This window comes from Amia ocellicauda, chromosome 16 (genome assembly GCF_036373705.1).
Source record: "Amia ocellicauda isolate fAmiCal2 chromosome 16, fAmiCal2.hap1, whole genome shotgun sequence".
Classification (NCBI taxonomy): Eukaryota; Metazoa; Chordata; class Actinopteri; order Amiiformes; family Amiidae; genus Amia; species Amia ocellicauda.
Genome location: NC_089865.1, coordinates 4,417,570 through 4,434,223, shown reverse-complemented (window position 1 = coordinate 4,434,223; position 16,654 = coordinate 4,417,570). Strand labels below are relative to the sequence as shown.

Here is a 16,654-nt window from a genome sequence, read left to right as displayed (position 1 = left end):
AAAATGAGCAAAAGTCAAGTGAAAAAAGTACACAGTAAAACACATATGTGTATTCCTCTTACTATGATTTTAAGAATCTGTTGGATGTATAATTGTCTCCATTTAAAAGCGATTCTCTCATTAGTCACCACTTCCGTGTAACTCGCCACCTATTTAAATACCGGCCTCTGCAGCTAACCTTAAAACACTGAACCACGACCGAGTTTTGGAGAGATAAATCACCAGGCCTATTGATTTCTCTAATGTTTGTATGTATTTTATGCCCGGTCTAGGAGTACGATTTAAAGCTGTCGAACCTCCATGTGCGCTTGTGTCAAGAGATGGAGGTAGCACTGTGTGGGTGGGCGCATGAATGATTTATGTTAATGGAGAGGGAAAGGGCACAGGTGGAAAGCTAAAGGCAGAAAACAAACTTAAAATTAATTTCACAACTATTCGCTGCATGTAAAACAAAAGTATTGATAGGGCAATTCAATCTTGGTCTGAAATTGGATATTGCAGAACGGAACCCAATTAGTTTGAATCACACAGACATAATTAATCGCTGCTCTTGATTAAATTACATTGCACTGCTCTATTTATTTATTTTAAAAAGTATTCTACTAATAAAGGGTTATTATTAGATTTAGATCAACTTTTTGAGAAGTACAATAACTAAATTGATCAGAACAAAATTTCTTCTTCATGTGGGAAACTTATTTGACTACATGATACAGTTAAATATAATGTGTGTGGACTATAAATTGCCATTCACTTGATTACACATGCAAAGTTGAAGTTTAATATGAGCTCTGAAGGGCACAGGGGAATTAAAACCCCTTTAAATTCCACTCAGGGGATTAATTAATCTATGGTCCACTAACTCCAATACATTTTTATAGCTCCTTTCCCAAACTGGCTAATTTAGTTCTACAAAATAAATTTGACAGGAATGAGCATTGTTTTAGTTCAAGTAGGCTCCTGTGTCAACAAACTAACAAACTTTGCATAGTTTGTACTATGGGCAGATTTTAGTTTCTTCTGAGTTCTTTCTGTCTTTCTTTCTTTCTTTCTTTCTTTCTTTCTTTCTTTCTTTCTTTCTTTCTTTCTTTCTTTCTTTCTCTTATGTATTTCCCCCCCATAGTTCCATTCTCATAAAATCGCTCCAAGAAAATGATTTTAAAAATTAAATTTCGAGAAGACAGCAGGCAAGCTGGCATGATTAAAATAAGCCAGGGGCAAAGACATTTCATCTTACTGCTCTAGATTTATAATGTTTACAAGCTGGGCTGCTGGCTGCGAACAGCACACTCTCAATACTGACGATAACGTGTTGAATATTCCTCCATCACGGTTTAAGTCATATTTTACATTTAAAACATGGAGCTGCAGGACATTTTGCAGTATATAAGAGTTTATTTCAATGACATACACGCTTTCAAAACAACAGGAACTTGTTTTGCCAAATGCACATCTCATTCCGAACAAAAGGGAGCCCAAAAGTTGTGTGTGTTTCCTTGCCATTTGATTTTCCTGTCCTAAAGGTACATAGCTGTAGGTCTGCAAATGAGAGCACCTTGCCACCTGCTGGATGAATGCAGAGAAACATTTCCACCTAGACCATATCATCTGCTTCATCTGCACTGCAGGGACGGGAAGGTTTCAGCAGTCAAACACACACAAGATCATCAAAATGTTCAATGCATGTATTTACTGAAGCGTCTTAAAAGGCACAAACAACAAACAAAACGAGGTAATGTCTCCTATAGAGCACCTTCTGTTTTGTAATTATGCTCCTGATATCTTCTGTGCACGGCTTTCTATTACATAAGCAGAACATTTTGCATTTCATACCAACCCAATACATTAATAGTTCAATGAAGCGGAGCAAAAAAAAGTGAAACGTCACGACCCTTGAAAACGAATTTGGGGCGCAGAACGGTTTAATTGGCAATTATTTCAGCTGCAGAATTCCTATTTCGTTCAGAAATATTCAGAGACTGAACATTTATAAAAGAGCATTTTGCTGCCGTAGAAAGGTAGCAAATTAGTGGATGTATTCCTAAGTTCTCTTAAAAGCTTTACATTTTGTATTAATGCATTGTAGGGTATCTCAATGGTTCAGAGTATTTAGAAAACACACACACATATAATGATACATTTTCTGTTTGTTTAATTATTGTTGTATTTTTTGTGGTGTGTTGTTGTGTTGTACGCCATTGACACTGAAGACAAATTTCTACCCTGAAAAAATGACAATCAACTGAACTGAATTTGAATGTGAACAGCAGTAACGGCCAAGTAAATAAGGCTCATTCAATTCTAGAATGCACAGCGAGAGAACAAGCTGAAATTAAATATTAACATTCTCTCCATGTAAACATCCTGCAAAGATACACAATATAAAAATACATGCAGGGTTTCTGCTTAAGTAAAAAATACATGTTCCTCCTGTAGACAGAAAGAGGACAAATGTATATAACAAAATAATTTAGTGTATCTATTGCCAATTTCACTGAACAATATTGGTACAATTTCTGAATTAATTTAGGTCTAATTTGACTGATTGTAGTTCCTTATTAATACACTGAATGACTGATATATTTCAATATCCAGTAAACAAACCAATTATACCAGTGAGTGTTGCCTCAGCATTGCTTTAATTAGGAAGCTTGATAATAACAAGGTGAGAGAAAGATAAAATAAACCTGGTAACGCGTCCACATGTGTGATATTAACTAGATGTGTATTTATTCCATGACAGTAATTTATACACATGTCTTAACAACTACAGCTATATGAAACTGTCAGATGTGATCACCAGATTTTGTTTAGACATGTTTGAGTCTTCAGCAAAAATTATACCCAGAGGACATTTGTCAGCCTGCAGGGAACCCCACTTTGAGCAGGTGCTTAAAAGAGCCATCTAAGCCTTCACAGAATGGAAAGGCAAGACCACTGCATAATTTTAAAAGTATAATTTATTCTCAAAGGAGGTCCGCTCTTTCTATTGAAACCTATTAAAATATAATTGAAAAGATTCCCTGCACAGATCCCCAAAGGATAGACCAGACTTTATTAATATTTTTGTTGCCGAACTTTGATCATAGAAATGGAAAGTGAAGTGGTAATATTTTTTAATAAGGTTACATCCTTAGGTGCTAATAAACAATTTACATAACATTAATAGATAATGAATAACAACCAATAACTGTGTTATAAATACAGCTATTAACCATCATTCAAATAACCTTTATGGGTTCGTATAAACCAATCAATATGAAATGAAACACCTGTGATTAGTTGTAAGGATACCCACAGGATTTAATTTGACTTGGTTGTATTCCGGAGGGTGATTTAAAATGTTTCATAAATGTGCAAATAATATATTTAAACAATGCAAAAAATAGTATTCTCATTTGCTGCTGAAGGTTCAGCCAACTTGGGCTGACGATCAAAATGACATTGTGCAAATCCTGGGATGCCCAACATCACGTGCCATGTTAGGCCAAAGCTGGGACAAAGTTGGCTTGCTTACTAGGATGCAGAATTAACATATTTACTCTCTGTGCACATCCGATGTTTCTAGTTTTGTATGAACGCCAGGAGTCACATCATTAGGGGGTTTTAGACAGCTTCAGAGTTGTCTAAAAAAAAGCTGGGAGAGCATTAGCAGGTTTTTTGTTGCTGTTGTTGTTGTTGTTTTAACACAGTGAGAATGTGCCCAGGCCATGGCAGTGTTGCGCAAAAAACACTGTTTTTTGTTGGTTGTTGTTTCATTGATTTGATTTAATGTGCTAACATTTTATTGTATTTGAATCCAGCCCTAAATCAAGCACAACAATACGTTTTGCCATGACCTCTTGTCAGAATCTTTATTATAAATAAAATATCCTAACCATGTGTGTTATTTCACCCCCTCTCTGTAGGGTGTCTCCCCACCGCGACTCTGATTCACGATGATGTCACATCTGCAGGAGTGACACTGCTTTGGCAGCTCAGTGTCAAATGACTCCCCCACAGACAGAGAGAGCAGCCACACAATAAGATTTGTGTGTTTTTAACCACAGGAGACCTGGCATTGGAATTGAGCAAACCACCATGAGCAAACAACATTTTCTGCTAAAGATGCAAATCCCTGCCTCAAGAGATAGGGGGACAAGGAACACTCAGGACCCGAATCATTAGAATAACACCAACGTAGTTCATTCAACAATCGGAGACGGCCAGTCGGGAAGATTCGTCTTAAGTTTTTCTAAAGGACATACTATCATATAGAGGAATACTCCCTTTGGTCGCTGGCCAACCACATGACGTCAGTGAGGTACACCAAACTTTATCACATACTTCATTGTCATTTGACCTCGACATGGTTGTGAGTTGTGTTTATTCTACACTGACACTGGACTAAACTTGGCCAACCCAGAGAAATACACAAAGCTGAAAAGCACATAATTTACTCAGTCTTGCTGCACCAGTGATATAGAGAGAATATATCTAGCATTTAGGCAGGACACTGTCCCCCATATATATATATATATATATATATATATATAAGTTGGAAGCCGGTGTGTTATTAACAAGGATCAGTACGCAACACATGCAACACATCCTATATAATGTATCAATATTTTGAGATGTTCTTTAGTTTTCAGAGCTTTCTTTTCCTGTTAACTTCTTACAGAGGTAAATACCGGTGGCACTTGACTATAAGCTATGTACTAGTCTTCAACCCTAGGCACACAAAAACACCTTGATTAAGTACTGAGAACTGCAGTGCTACTCTCTCGTTACAAGTGTGAGCATATTTGAAGTAATCAATTAACCAATCGTTTCACGCATCCTTAAGCATTCTGCATATGGGGAGCTCCCTTGCTGAATTATGCATTTAAATCTTCACCCTTTCCTGTCTACTGTCTGTTAAAAATACTGATTCTTGAGATGTGCAAGTTGAGATGTGTGGTGTTAACCAAGATAAAAACAGAATCCAGGAGTCAGAAGAGGAATTTGTGCAGTGAGTAGAAAATATTAAAGACAGAAAACTTGATGTGAGTTAATGTTATGGAAAAAATGAGCTCTCAGGTTTCGTGGCACATAAAATCCCTCTCTTACAACAATGTGTTGTTTTTCTACTTTATTCCATTCCATTAAATATGACAGGTAATAACAACATATTTATACTCGACCCAAGTTTTTGTCTAGGAGTTTTATATAAATAAGATTAAAATGCAATAGATATACGCTGGTTATGAAGGCTGGGGAAATACCCTTGGTGTAATGTGCAATGGTTAATATTCAAGAACATATTAGGATCTATCAGGGGAGCTCATTCGCCAAGAACACCAAATAAGAAAAGCCTAAAGCAGTCAGCATCATAAAATGCAAACTCTGATCTCATGTAAAGGCTGGGGGAGTACTTTATTGTTCTCTGTGCAGAAAGTTATAGACCACTTCCTTTGTTTTAATGGAACTAGGATTCAAATTTGCCAACTTGTTCAAATGTGGGATTAAATCAAAACTTTGACTCTCCCGCCAATACAAAACTACAAAACTGTACTCAGTGGCGGCTTTATAATCAATTTTTTGGATGCACAGTTTTTGTAGTTTGCGATTAGCTTTTGGCTCAAAGTTTTGATTTAATACAGCCCTGTGTCTTTCACAAAGTCATCCTCAGCTGTGCATTAATCCACTGCTACGTAATACAGCCACATTTTTCTGGCTATATCCTCATTGATCAGGCCGCAAACCCCTAATAACAACCGTTCTCTGTGTTATGAGTGTATATCAAGTGAAAATCAAGCATGAAGAGGTAAGTGCTGTTTCAAAGCATGGCCTAATGATTACTTATCCTCGTTTCATAATTATAGATTTAGGAGGAACATGATTGGATGTGTTTTCATCATTTGCTGTTCCATTTAATCCTTTCTTTTAATCTTGTTTTCTATTTGATGTTGGGTACATGTTATTTTAGCCACATTAAGGAGTCGGGGATGGAGGGGCAGGTAAGTACACTAGTATTTAAGGACTTACCATAATAGTGACTACGGAAGTTATCAGTCTGTAGTGAATATAATTCCTTCCTATAAGTCAATGGAAACCTGCTCCATTATTATATCCTAAGATTGAACAAATGATGCTTATTACTAAATCAAATGCTGCCAAAGTAATAATGAAAGATCTACTGAAATTCGTCAAGGAAATATAATTTGTTTGCCACCAAACCATAAAGTTCAGTTTGTCAATTTCTCTGTCTATTGTGTAATGACTGTTGTATCAAACACTTTTGAAATAGAGTTAATTGGCAACCATTTACATCATTAGTATTTGCTCCCTTCAATTACAAATATACATACAATACTGTATTAATGACCAGAGCAATTACAGCAATTAGAAGGCTACAATGTATAGTTAAGAGTTTAAAGTGTGATCGTACATCGTTCATTTTACTTCCCATGACATTTTCTTCAACATATCATCAATTTAATTTAGTGCATTTTAAACTGTCAAACATTATATCATGTAACCCTTAACCTGTTTAGGGGAATTAGCCGCCACGGCAGCAGATTTGTCATTAGGTTAGCTGTGCATATCCAGCCTTCCCGATTCTCACTGAAACCAATTTCAAATGTTAATTAAAATACTACAGGGGAGCGGACAGCTATGAGTCTCATAATCGAATTAAGTCTCATAATGTATCTGTGAATCTGAGCTACACATGGCTGCTGACATATAGGTAAGTATATCTCCCTTCCATCTCTCTCTCTCTCAAACTACAATATGTGACATCATTGAAGGATTGAAAATGTTCAAATGGCAGTGGGCCGGACAAACACACTGCAAGAAGAACAGATCAAAGATGGACAAAGGAAGTTATTGAATGGATACTGAGAGATTTAAATACGAAAACAAAATAATAAAAAATAGTTTCCCTTATGGAAATTGTGTAACACTTTATAATAAGGTGGTGTCTATGAATACCACAGGATTTAAACACCAATACTCATGAATATCATCTGACCCTAACTATCTAACCTATCTCCCTGTTACACATGTGATTAACTCAGAACTCAGATGAAGTGCATGACATATTCATGTGTTCATCCCGTGGTATTCATATATTACATATTTTAAAAACATATCCATTATTGTGAAGGGGAGGGCGCTGATATCCACATTTCTAAAGGCATCAAGACTCCGCAATAAGGACGGATAGTTTACTCCTGTGCTGAATATGCACATGGCGAAGACCGCCTGCGATTAGAAATGCATAGCCTCTCCCATGTGAAGGAGAAAACTGGTGTCTCCTTCTGCAGTAAAAAAATTGCATGCTCTCTGCATGAGCTGCCGGCTAATTATTCAAATGTTACATTAAATAAATTACAGCACTGTCACAATATTAATCATCCTGCTTTAGAGACCTCTAAAAATGTAAATGAATGAATATAAATAGGGGGCTATTTATTCGTGGTAAATAGTGGGATTGCAGGTTTATTTTTGCAGTTTCTTGGAGGAGAGCCAGAAATGCAGATCTAACAGGGAAATGAGGACGTGGGGCTGAAGGATGGATTGACTTATTTTCTTCTGTAACACCTCTTTCCGGCAGAGTTGAGATCTTCGAGTGTAGATTTAAAACTCACATTATGAGTTTGTTTACCTAATTTCTTACACAATATGTGATTTTAATCAAAACATCCACATTTGCTGCTGTCGGTGGTGGCTGTGACTCTTAATTTACAACCTACACCAAAGCGTGAAATAAAGTTTGAGAGCAGGGATGAATACCGAAGCCGACTACAGACCTATTACAATTGCACGCCCGTTGTCCTTTTCTTCCCCTCTCAATACATCATTTTAATTTATGTTACAGGGCCTCCAATATATTAACCCATTTCAAATGTGCAATTACTCAGAGAGCACAAATTGCAGCCCCAGCGGCTCATTGTGAAGTCAGTCCCAGGTGGCCGAACATGGGGTGAGAAGGAAAGCGTGAAGGTTCGTGTCTAATGGTGGTGGTTTGCTTGTCTTGGCAAGAGACCTGTTGGACAGTATTAGGGATATTATACAGCCTTGACGATTCTTTATGCAACTCTAGACCAAGTACTCTTAGATGAGAGTGTTCTGAATGCATCTTTATGCTTCCAATCGTTTCACCTGGAGGTAACAGACATAAACCTGTGCTCCCGAACATGAGGGTGAAGGGGAAAAAAGGGAAATTCAGGGAAGTACAGGCTTAAAAAAAAGTGAAACAGAGGCAGACCTGACCTCATTCGTGTGTGACACAGGCGTCTGAGTTTCAATACCCTTTCGGTTGTTGACCTTGTGCTTCGCGGGTTACCCAGCAGTTCCCTACTGATTGTCTTTGCACACCTGTGGATATTTTGAAACACTAGCAGAGTAAAGTGCAGACATTACAACATAAACAGTAAAGCATACAGGCAGAGGCAAAATAAATACATAAATGCACAAATTAATGAATAATAATAAACACTAATGCAGAAATGCAGAAGCTTAGTTATTATGCTGAATGTAGTTTGTAACTCAAATAAAGCAAGGTAGATCTTCTAATAAAGAAACAGGTGCCAAAGAGGATGACTCAACCACCTGTTCAATATGTTTTCAAAACCAACAATTAAACATTTGGCTTCAGTGGTCTAGCATTACTGCTCTGGAAAGAAGAACTGTCCTCATAAAGAAAATAAATCATGCAATTGTACCACATCTGTAGTGAAATCTGTATGAGGTGTCTTAAGGTTTACAGGGAGAGGTTTATAGTGGTATTAACATTTCTCAACCAGAGTTCAGTGTTGCCCATTTTTGTTTTTGATCTGGGGTCAAAATGTACCGGTACAGCAAGTCAAGAATGTAGGAATGTAGAATTGAATAATGGAGCTTCTTCTTGCATTGATACCACTGGGTTTTTATTCTGTGTACCTTCACCATGTTGACCTGAAATTAAACTCAGCTTCCACTATTTCATTTAAAAACAATGAGCAACAATGCATCAGAGGTCCTGTACAAAAAATAAAAAACAAAAAATATCTCTTGGTATGTGAAGATTTCTCTGTGGTTGTTCTTTTTCCCCCTCACATATCTTCTTGATTTGATTTGATTTCCGTGTTTGTTTGATGCTCAAACGGTGACAGTTACAAAGATTGCTGGCATTTCTCTGAAGATGACTTATGTCTGTATTGTAAAACTGGTGCGTATTATTGTAAAGCATTTAAAAAAATACATTAAGTTCTATGTCTTTACCACAAATTATAGGTTGAACCCCAACTGATCAACAGAATGGAAGACCAGTAACCACCTCAAACCATGAAGCACATTGTCCTGTCAATGTGTCTCCCATGCGTATTTAAAGCCTGCAATTTCCCTTTTGAAGGATTGATTTGGAAATGCTGTTGGTTGTGTTATTATTTTAAATGAGACATGTATCATCAAGGAAAGTAATTTCTGTCCTAATGCTTATTCATACATGAAGATATCAAACATCATTCAGAAAAATATATTAAAAAAACATGAGATGCATTGATTTTAAATACGATCCCACACGGGTGGGGTGGGAATACTGTCATTATTTTCTATGACTAAGGAGTCTACAGCATATTTACATGAGCATCCAATCTCCTCGACACATTACAGTACATATACTTTGGTTTCATTTACATTTCAAAATAAATGGATTTTAAAAACCATGCTTTTGGCTCGAGTAGATTTCGACTCCAGGTTTCCCTTTTCAGTCGGACACTTTGGCTCAAGTAGTAAAATATATTACAATCCACAAACATGCTTGACATGACAATCCATAAACAAATATATTGGCTTAATCTTGTGTGGAATATATAAATCATTCTGTATTTTACAGTTTGTCTGAAATATCTTATGAAGGCTGGTTATGTTTAGTCATCTCACTAGCCTTGCCATATATTCAGGAAGAATCGCTATAGTAAATGCATTTTTTTCTGCCTGTTTTTTGCTCCTTTAATAAAAAACCACTCAGAGTACATTTGCGATAGCATAAAGATTAATTCTAAGGTCCCTAATGTTCGGAATGCACTCATTTTTCACAGTTTATTTTAAGCATTTTTTATTACAACAAAAGCATTGCCTGGTATTTGTTTCCAAGGTAACAAAAGTGGTGGTATTTCTAATTGGAAAATTGAAAAATACTTTTCTAAAATGTAGTTTGTATTAATGCAGCAAGGCATCTGGTTAAGTATTAATACTATTAAAATTAAATCTCTCCCGGGCCCTCGAATTTGTTTTTAAAACGCAAACATTGAGTGAAACAGTATAAATGTAGCTTTTGTAATATTAGAATAATTAGAAGATAACCATTAATTAAATCACTCACAACAGTTTTAAATTATTTATGTAAATACATTGGTAAATGTAATATTAATTTGGTTCTAAATAACATGCACTTTCAGGTGAATACACTTTTAGTTTGACTCATGTGAATCTACTTACAGACCAGACCAGAACAGAAATGTGTATTAATATTATTGCTTTTTAGACTTCTGAGAAATGACCTTATTGTAAAAGGCCTGTAGTGTCTGATACTGAATTCAAATTTCCATCGGGAAAAAACTGCAAGTGTCTAATGCACAAACCCACGACGCCAGAAGACCCCTCCCTGATGTAGGAGGCCTATTTTCTCTTCAAAATCTAGGGCAGCAATGCCACTGTAAGAGGTACACACCAACAGTTACACAAAGGTCAAGAACTCTCTGAGAACGTCGTGGTTCTCAACTCAAGTCAGAGAAGAAATCAGCTGTGATATCGAGTATCAAGTGCACAACAAACAACCGTGTGTGTTGACAGGAGAGGAATTCATCCACCTCTGTCAAAACAATCTAAAAGTTTTGAAGGCCGCAGTCTGAGGGAGTTCAAAGCAAGTATGACATAGAAAACTCACAGACGTGATCAAATGATTTAAATGATGAGATTTTTCACAGGCGGCCTGTCAGAAACATATATTTGCTTTCCACGCAGTAGATATCAAAAGTAATTTAAAGTTATTTCAATTAATGCCCTCCCAGCATCACATTTACAAGATGCTTTTCTACAAATTCAAAACAGATTAGCAGTGAATGCATTGAAGACCTCCTCTGTGGTTTATATTTAAAAAATAATAAATCAGAAAATAAAAAATAAATAAGAAAATGCCCTGAAGCACAAACTTGATTGCAATCATAAAACAAATTGTGGTGCAACACTGACTGATGCCAAGCAGCCTCTTTTCTGGTTGACTTCGTTAATTTACTCCCTGGCTGATAATGAGTAAAAATCTCTACTCTGCAACAATTTAGAAGTGAAAATGCAGCAAATAAATCATTTTGAAAGACTTATGGCAATTTAATATTAATGAAGACGGTCGTAAATAAAATATATAGCAAAGATCCTTCAGGGCAAAAAAGTAAAACCAAGTACTTATATACTGAGCTTCATATGCATTGTGACAGGAATATGCTAACAGCAACAATCAGACGATGTTGGCATGTGTGAGAACAACACGACAAGATGTGTGTTTAGGCAGGGACTGGTGTCTTCAGGGATAAGGACACTTGTGTAGACATAACAATGGGTTTATGTGGTTATCTGAATCCAAATATGTATTTTTTCTCTTTACATGCCATTTTACAAGTGAAACATAGTGTGTTGTAATACATATAGGTTGATGATGATGAGATATATACAGACAGGTGACAAATTAAAGGAAACCCCTGAATAAATGAGTGGAGGAATATAATGAATGCAGATGCATCCAAACAGGTGTACTGCATGATACAATTAAGCAATTAACATCCTATCATGCTCTGTGGCATGTATACAAATGCTGAGCAGGCCCAGCTGACATCGATTTTGGATCAAGATGGCGAGAGGAAAGGATCTAAGTGACTGTGAAAGAGGGATCATTATTGGAGCACGAATGGCAGGAGCTTCAGTGACACAGACGCTCAACTGGCTCGTGTTCTGGACAAGTGGGCGAGTGGATGTATGATGACACCAAGAGAACGGGACAGGCCTGACTGCTGGACCCCTACAGTGAGGGGGTCCGGAGGCTTTGTTGTGCTGTGGGGGGCATTTTCCTGGCATGGTTTGGGTCCACTTGTCCCCTTAGAGGGAAAGGTCACTGCAAATCATTACACAGTTATTCTGAGAGATCACCTTTATCCTGTGGTGACACATTTCTCTCCTGATGGGAGTGGTCTCTTCCAGGATGACAATGCCCCCACCCACAGGGCACGAGGGTCACTGAATGGTTTGATTAGTATGAAAATGATGTGAATCATATGCTATGGCCTTCACAGTCACCAGATCTCTACCCAATTGAACACCTATGGGAGATTGTGGACCGACGTGTTAGACAGCGCTCTCCACCGCCATCATCAAAACCCCAAATGAGGGAATATCTTTTGGAAGAATGGTGTTCATCCCTCCAGTAGAGTCCAGAGACTCGTACAATCTGTGCCAAGAGCATTGAAGCTGTTCTGGGGCTCGTGGTGCCCAACACCTTCCTGAGACACTTTATGTTGGTTTTTCCTTTCATTTGTCACCCGTCTGTATGTATAAACTTGTATGTATTTATAAGTCCTCTTCTTTTTAACAAATATGACTCTATGACAGCCACGTTTTTATACAACACACAGGGCAATTGTTTTATCATCCAGAAACATACTCTCCAGATCAGAAGGGCAAGAAATGAAAAATAAAAGAAAAATAAATAAGCACAGGCATGTAGCCAGCAATGCTTTTAAACAATTTCACGATTTATGTGTTGTGGTAAAGTCAGAGAGAAACTGGAGCACTTAATAAACCTATAGGTTTTAGAAAACTGCAAACAACTAGATGATGTGATCAAAAGACGATCAGTTAACAATGGTGAGGCAGGAGAAAATTTCTGCTCAAAAACGACATAAAATGCAGCAATTCTGATTTTTATTATGTTTTATATTCCATATCAGGCACTGGATTTGACAGAGACAGACACCAAAGAGAGATGTTGTTTTCAAAACTAAATCACTTCAGTTATCAAACCCCTGACAAAAGTAATACCCTACCCACACCATTAACCGAGTCTCTCTTTTCCAGCCAGGGAAATAAATAAACTGCACTCTAGGTACACAGCGGTCCCCAGTTTAACAGAATGTAGCTCCAGTCCTATCTTTTTTCTTGGATAATGGGAGTCTTAATATTATTATTTTTTCTTTTGGCCCTGGTGAAATATTTATAAGTTATTTATGCAACTACCTCTAGATAATAAAGTACAGAGAAATTCAGCTTGAAGTAATTCCCATAACAGCATATATATATATATATATATATATATATATATATATATAGACAGAGCAAAGCCAATTTGAGTCATAAATAATTAACTTAATTCCAGAAGACATGAAGGTCACATTTATTCACACCTTTAAGTATTCCTTTAAATAAAATCATAGAAAAGCAAATCTACAACAACTTTCTGCTCTTTGGAAATGCAATGGAGGCTTCTGCATTGATATAGAGGCTTCTGTTGGTTTCCTGTTTCCCTGGGGTATAAAAGAAGGTAACACACACAGGAGACATGTCTTCAGGATTATGACAAATCTGGAGGGCACTGTATATATATGTTTAAAAACTGTATGAAAACTAACACAAATAACATTAATTGTCAGGAAGAATATAAATGAGCCATGCTTTGTCAACGAAAATGTAAAATATCTAGTAAAATAGGCAGTTTACACACCTGCATTAGTATGTATGATATTTAAAGCATCGCTAGCACACTTTAAACTGAAACTTTGTGGTTGTGGTACAGGTGGAGGTGTGGTGCTTTGACAAACTACATTTTTGCAATATATCCACTTTTATTAGCAATAAATCTGTCAGTTTGAGAGAAGTCTACTGTTTTGCCTTTCTGAAAATAGGATAAATGAAGCAATCTATCTATGTAAACAATATTAATTCACTTCACAGTTAAACATTTGATTTTCTATATTGTGTTCTTTCACCACAGTTGTGCTCACCATATGGAAAATATGGTCAATTCAACTTAACTTGGCATCACATTATTGTGAGCCACACAGCAAAATCCCACGATTAATTACTGAATTACTGGAAGGTCAAACATGACAACGAAGGACCCAAAACAACTAAAAAGTGTGAATGTGTGTTTTTTACATTGTGCTAGATGTTCAGTTTGAAATGAAAATGAAAAGAGTCAGTATTTTCTATGTGACTGACGCAGTCTGCTTAGAAATGTAAATATGATTGGACATTTCTAAGCACATGATAAATATACACTATTTGCAGTAACAGTTCCATATTAAAGATAGTACTGTAGATAGATAGATACACACACATATATCTTTATACAATAAAAACACAAACAACAGAAAATAATCCAAACAACGGCTACACTCGAGGATAGGACTTCAAGACAACTAATTGTAAATTGTTTATAGAGCACAATATATTACAAAGGCACTTACCAGACACACATGTACATTGTTATGTTCATGGACACAACATACAAAGTGAACACACAAACGCTGTTGAATTGTACGATGAGGTTCATTTACATGCAAATACACACAGGCCAAAATGTATGGAAGAGCTTACCTAGGAATAAGATGGTCTGCTTCCTCGACGCTTTGCTCTGTGAACTCTCATGCTTGGGCAGGTATTGGACGTCCTTTTGCTTTTTGTTCCCAGCCTTTGCTCCCATCAAGACCTTCATCATCTTCCTACACATGAAGGTGACACTCACCAGGACCATGACGTAGACAATGAAGGCACTGAAAATACTGGCCCGGTACACGGTCCACATGGACAGGAGGTTAGTGCAGATGGTCCGATTGGATTTCTGCATTGGGCAGAATTGCACCATAGACACATCGATCATTTCCTCTTGCTCCAAGGGGTCCTCGATCCCAGTGGTGAACAACAAGGGCAGGGCTACCAACACGGACGCAACCCAGACAGACACAATGAGTTTGATGGTCCTGGACCCCGAAAGGGACTTGTACTTGAAAGGGTGACAGATAGCGATGTATCGTTCGAAACTCAGCGTCGCCACGTTGAAAATGGTGGCGTAGCTGCAGGTTTCAAAGAGAAAGTGGTATATTTTGCAGCTGGCGTTCCCCGAAGCAGTGGAGAAGGGGAACCAGATGACGCTATACATCTCAACGGGCATGCCCAACAACAGGACCAGCAGATCGGAGCATGCCAAGCTCACCATGTGGTCTGTGACACTCTTCTGCAGGTAGCCGTTTTTCAGGAGCACCTGTGTCACCTTGATTGTGATACTGTTCCCGGTGATGCCAACCAGAAAGATGAAAGCATAGAGGACAGTCAGGAGGATCTTGATCGTCAGTTTTGGCTCAAACCCATGGACAAGATCGCGGTTCATGTATTGCAAACAGTCTTCTTTATTGGTGTCCATTCTCTTGACGGTATCTAGGATCGGCAGACGACCAAATTCATGCCCCAGCTGAAGATCCCAGTGGTTAGAAGTGAAGTTCCCGCATCTGCCTTTTAAGACGGAGAAATAAAAGAACTGCAGCTCAGTTTCAGTCTGATGAAACTTGTGATGAATTCATTCCCAGTTCCAGTTACAGGAAACCCAAACAATACACACAACTCGAGAAATGACCGCACTCTGCCAGACAGGAAGGTAACTGATTCATTCCTGCTGAGGAGATGGGACGGTTAAATATTAAACTGTGCTCCATAAAAGGCCTGTTTACCTCTGTTATCATCAATGAGATATGAACCCTGAGTTAGTCCACAAGGAATGCTGTGTTGCAGTGTTTCTGGGTGACGTGCAACTCGCACAAATAAAGGTGGGGTTCAAATATACTTAAACGTTTAAACTCTGTCAAAATGCTTTGTTCGTGGTCTTCTGGATACATTAAGGGATGGAACTTACCTGGCTAGCAATTGTGTATGAAAACAAAATAGCAAATATTAATCCCAATAATAATACATTATCTAAATAAAGTATTTGTAAGGATGAAGGAGTAAAAATAGATATATAACAGGCATGCACTGACAAAGCACAGATTAATTTAGCTATCCCTGACCTAGCCTGTCCCAGTCCTCACGCATCAATTAAATCTGCCGCTGAGGAATGCTGTGGTTAATAATGTATACAGCTAATTCAACAACATTTAGGAAATATTCCAAGAGGTCAAATGTCCAACTGTTGCACAAAGTTCAGGAAATGAAAGAAGACCAACGTCAGACTTACAATACATCGAGTGGTCATCACAAGAATGAAAGTAATAGTAAAAAACTTATTGTTTATGTGTGTAACCGTCTGATAATGGAAAATATCTGTCGCAGGCTTGAGGATGTCTGAGTTTCTTATAAACACAATGATGGGCTGTTGGTTGCAATTTAAAAATCATAATCACGCAGGTGTATGTTTTGATATGGTTCAGTTCAAGCTAAAGTTCAAGTTGTTTATATAGCACAATAGCTGTTCTTTATTTTGCTTTGTTAATGATTTTTATTTTGCTAATTATACTGATTATATATAATTTATAATTTAGTCAAGGGGGCCAAGTTCCAATCCAATATTGGAGTGCAGGAAATTGTGTGTTCAGTGTATAAGGGAGACTGTCTGGAAGAGACAACACAAGTTGTATTTCTCCCAATTTCCCCTTTTCCCACATTTACA

The 16,654-nt window shown here is 37.4% G+C and overlaps 1 protein-coding gene across 1 annotated transcript in view; it reads right to left on the bottom strand.

Annotated features, from left to right (window-relative positions):
• The window catches only part of gpr39 (G protein-coupled receptor 39), a 48,480-nt gene extending 32,836 nt beyond the window's left edge, over window positions 1-15,644 (bottom strand). Inside the window, exon 1 of the mRNA XM_066687792.1 lies at window positions 14,593-15,644. Coding sequence (XP_066543889.1) covers window positions 14,593-15,415 — 823 coding nt within the window. The 5' untranslated portion in view covers window positions 15,416-15,644. The remainder of the gene's footprint in view (window positions 1-14,592) is intronic.
• Window positions 15,645-16,654: the final 1,010 nt, after the last annotated feature.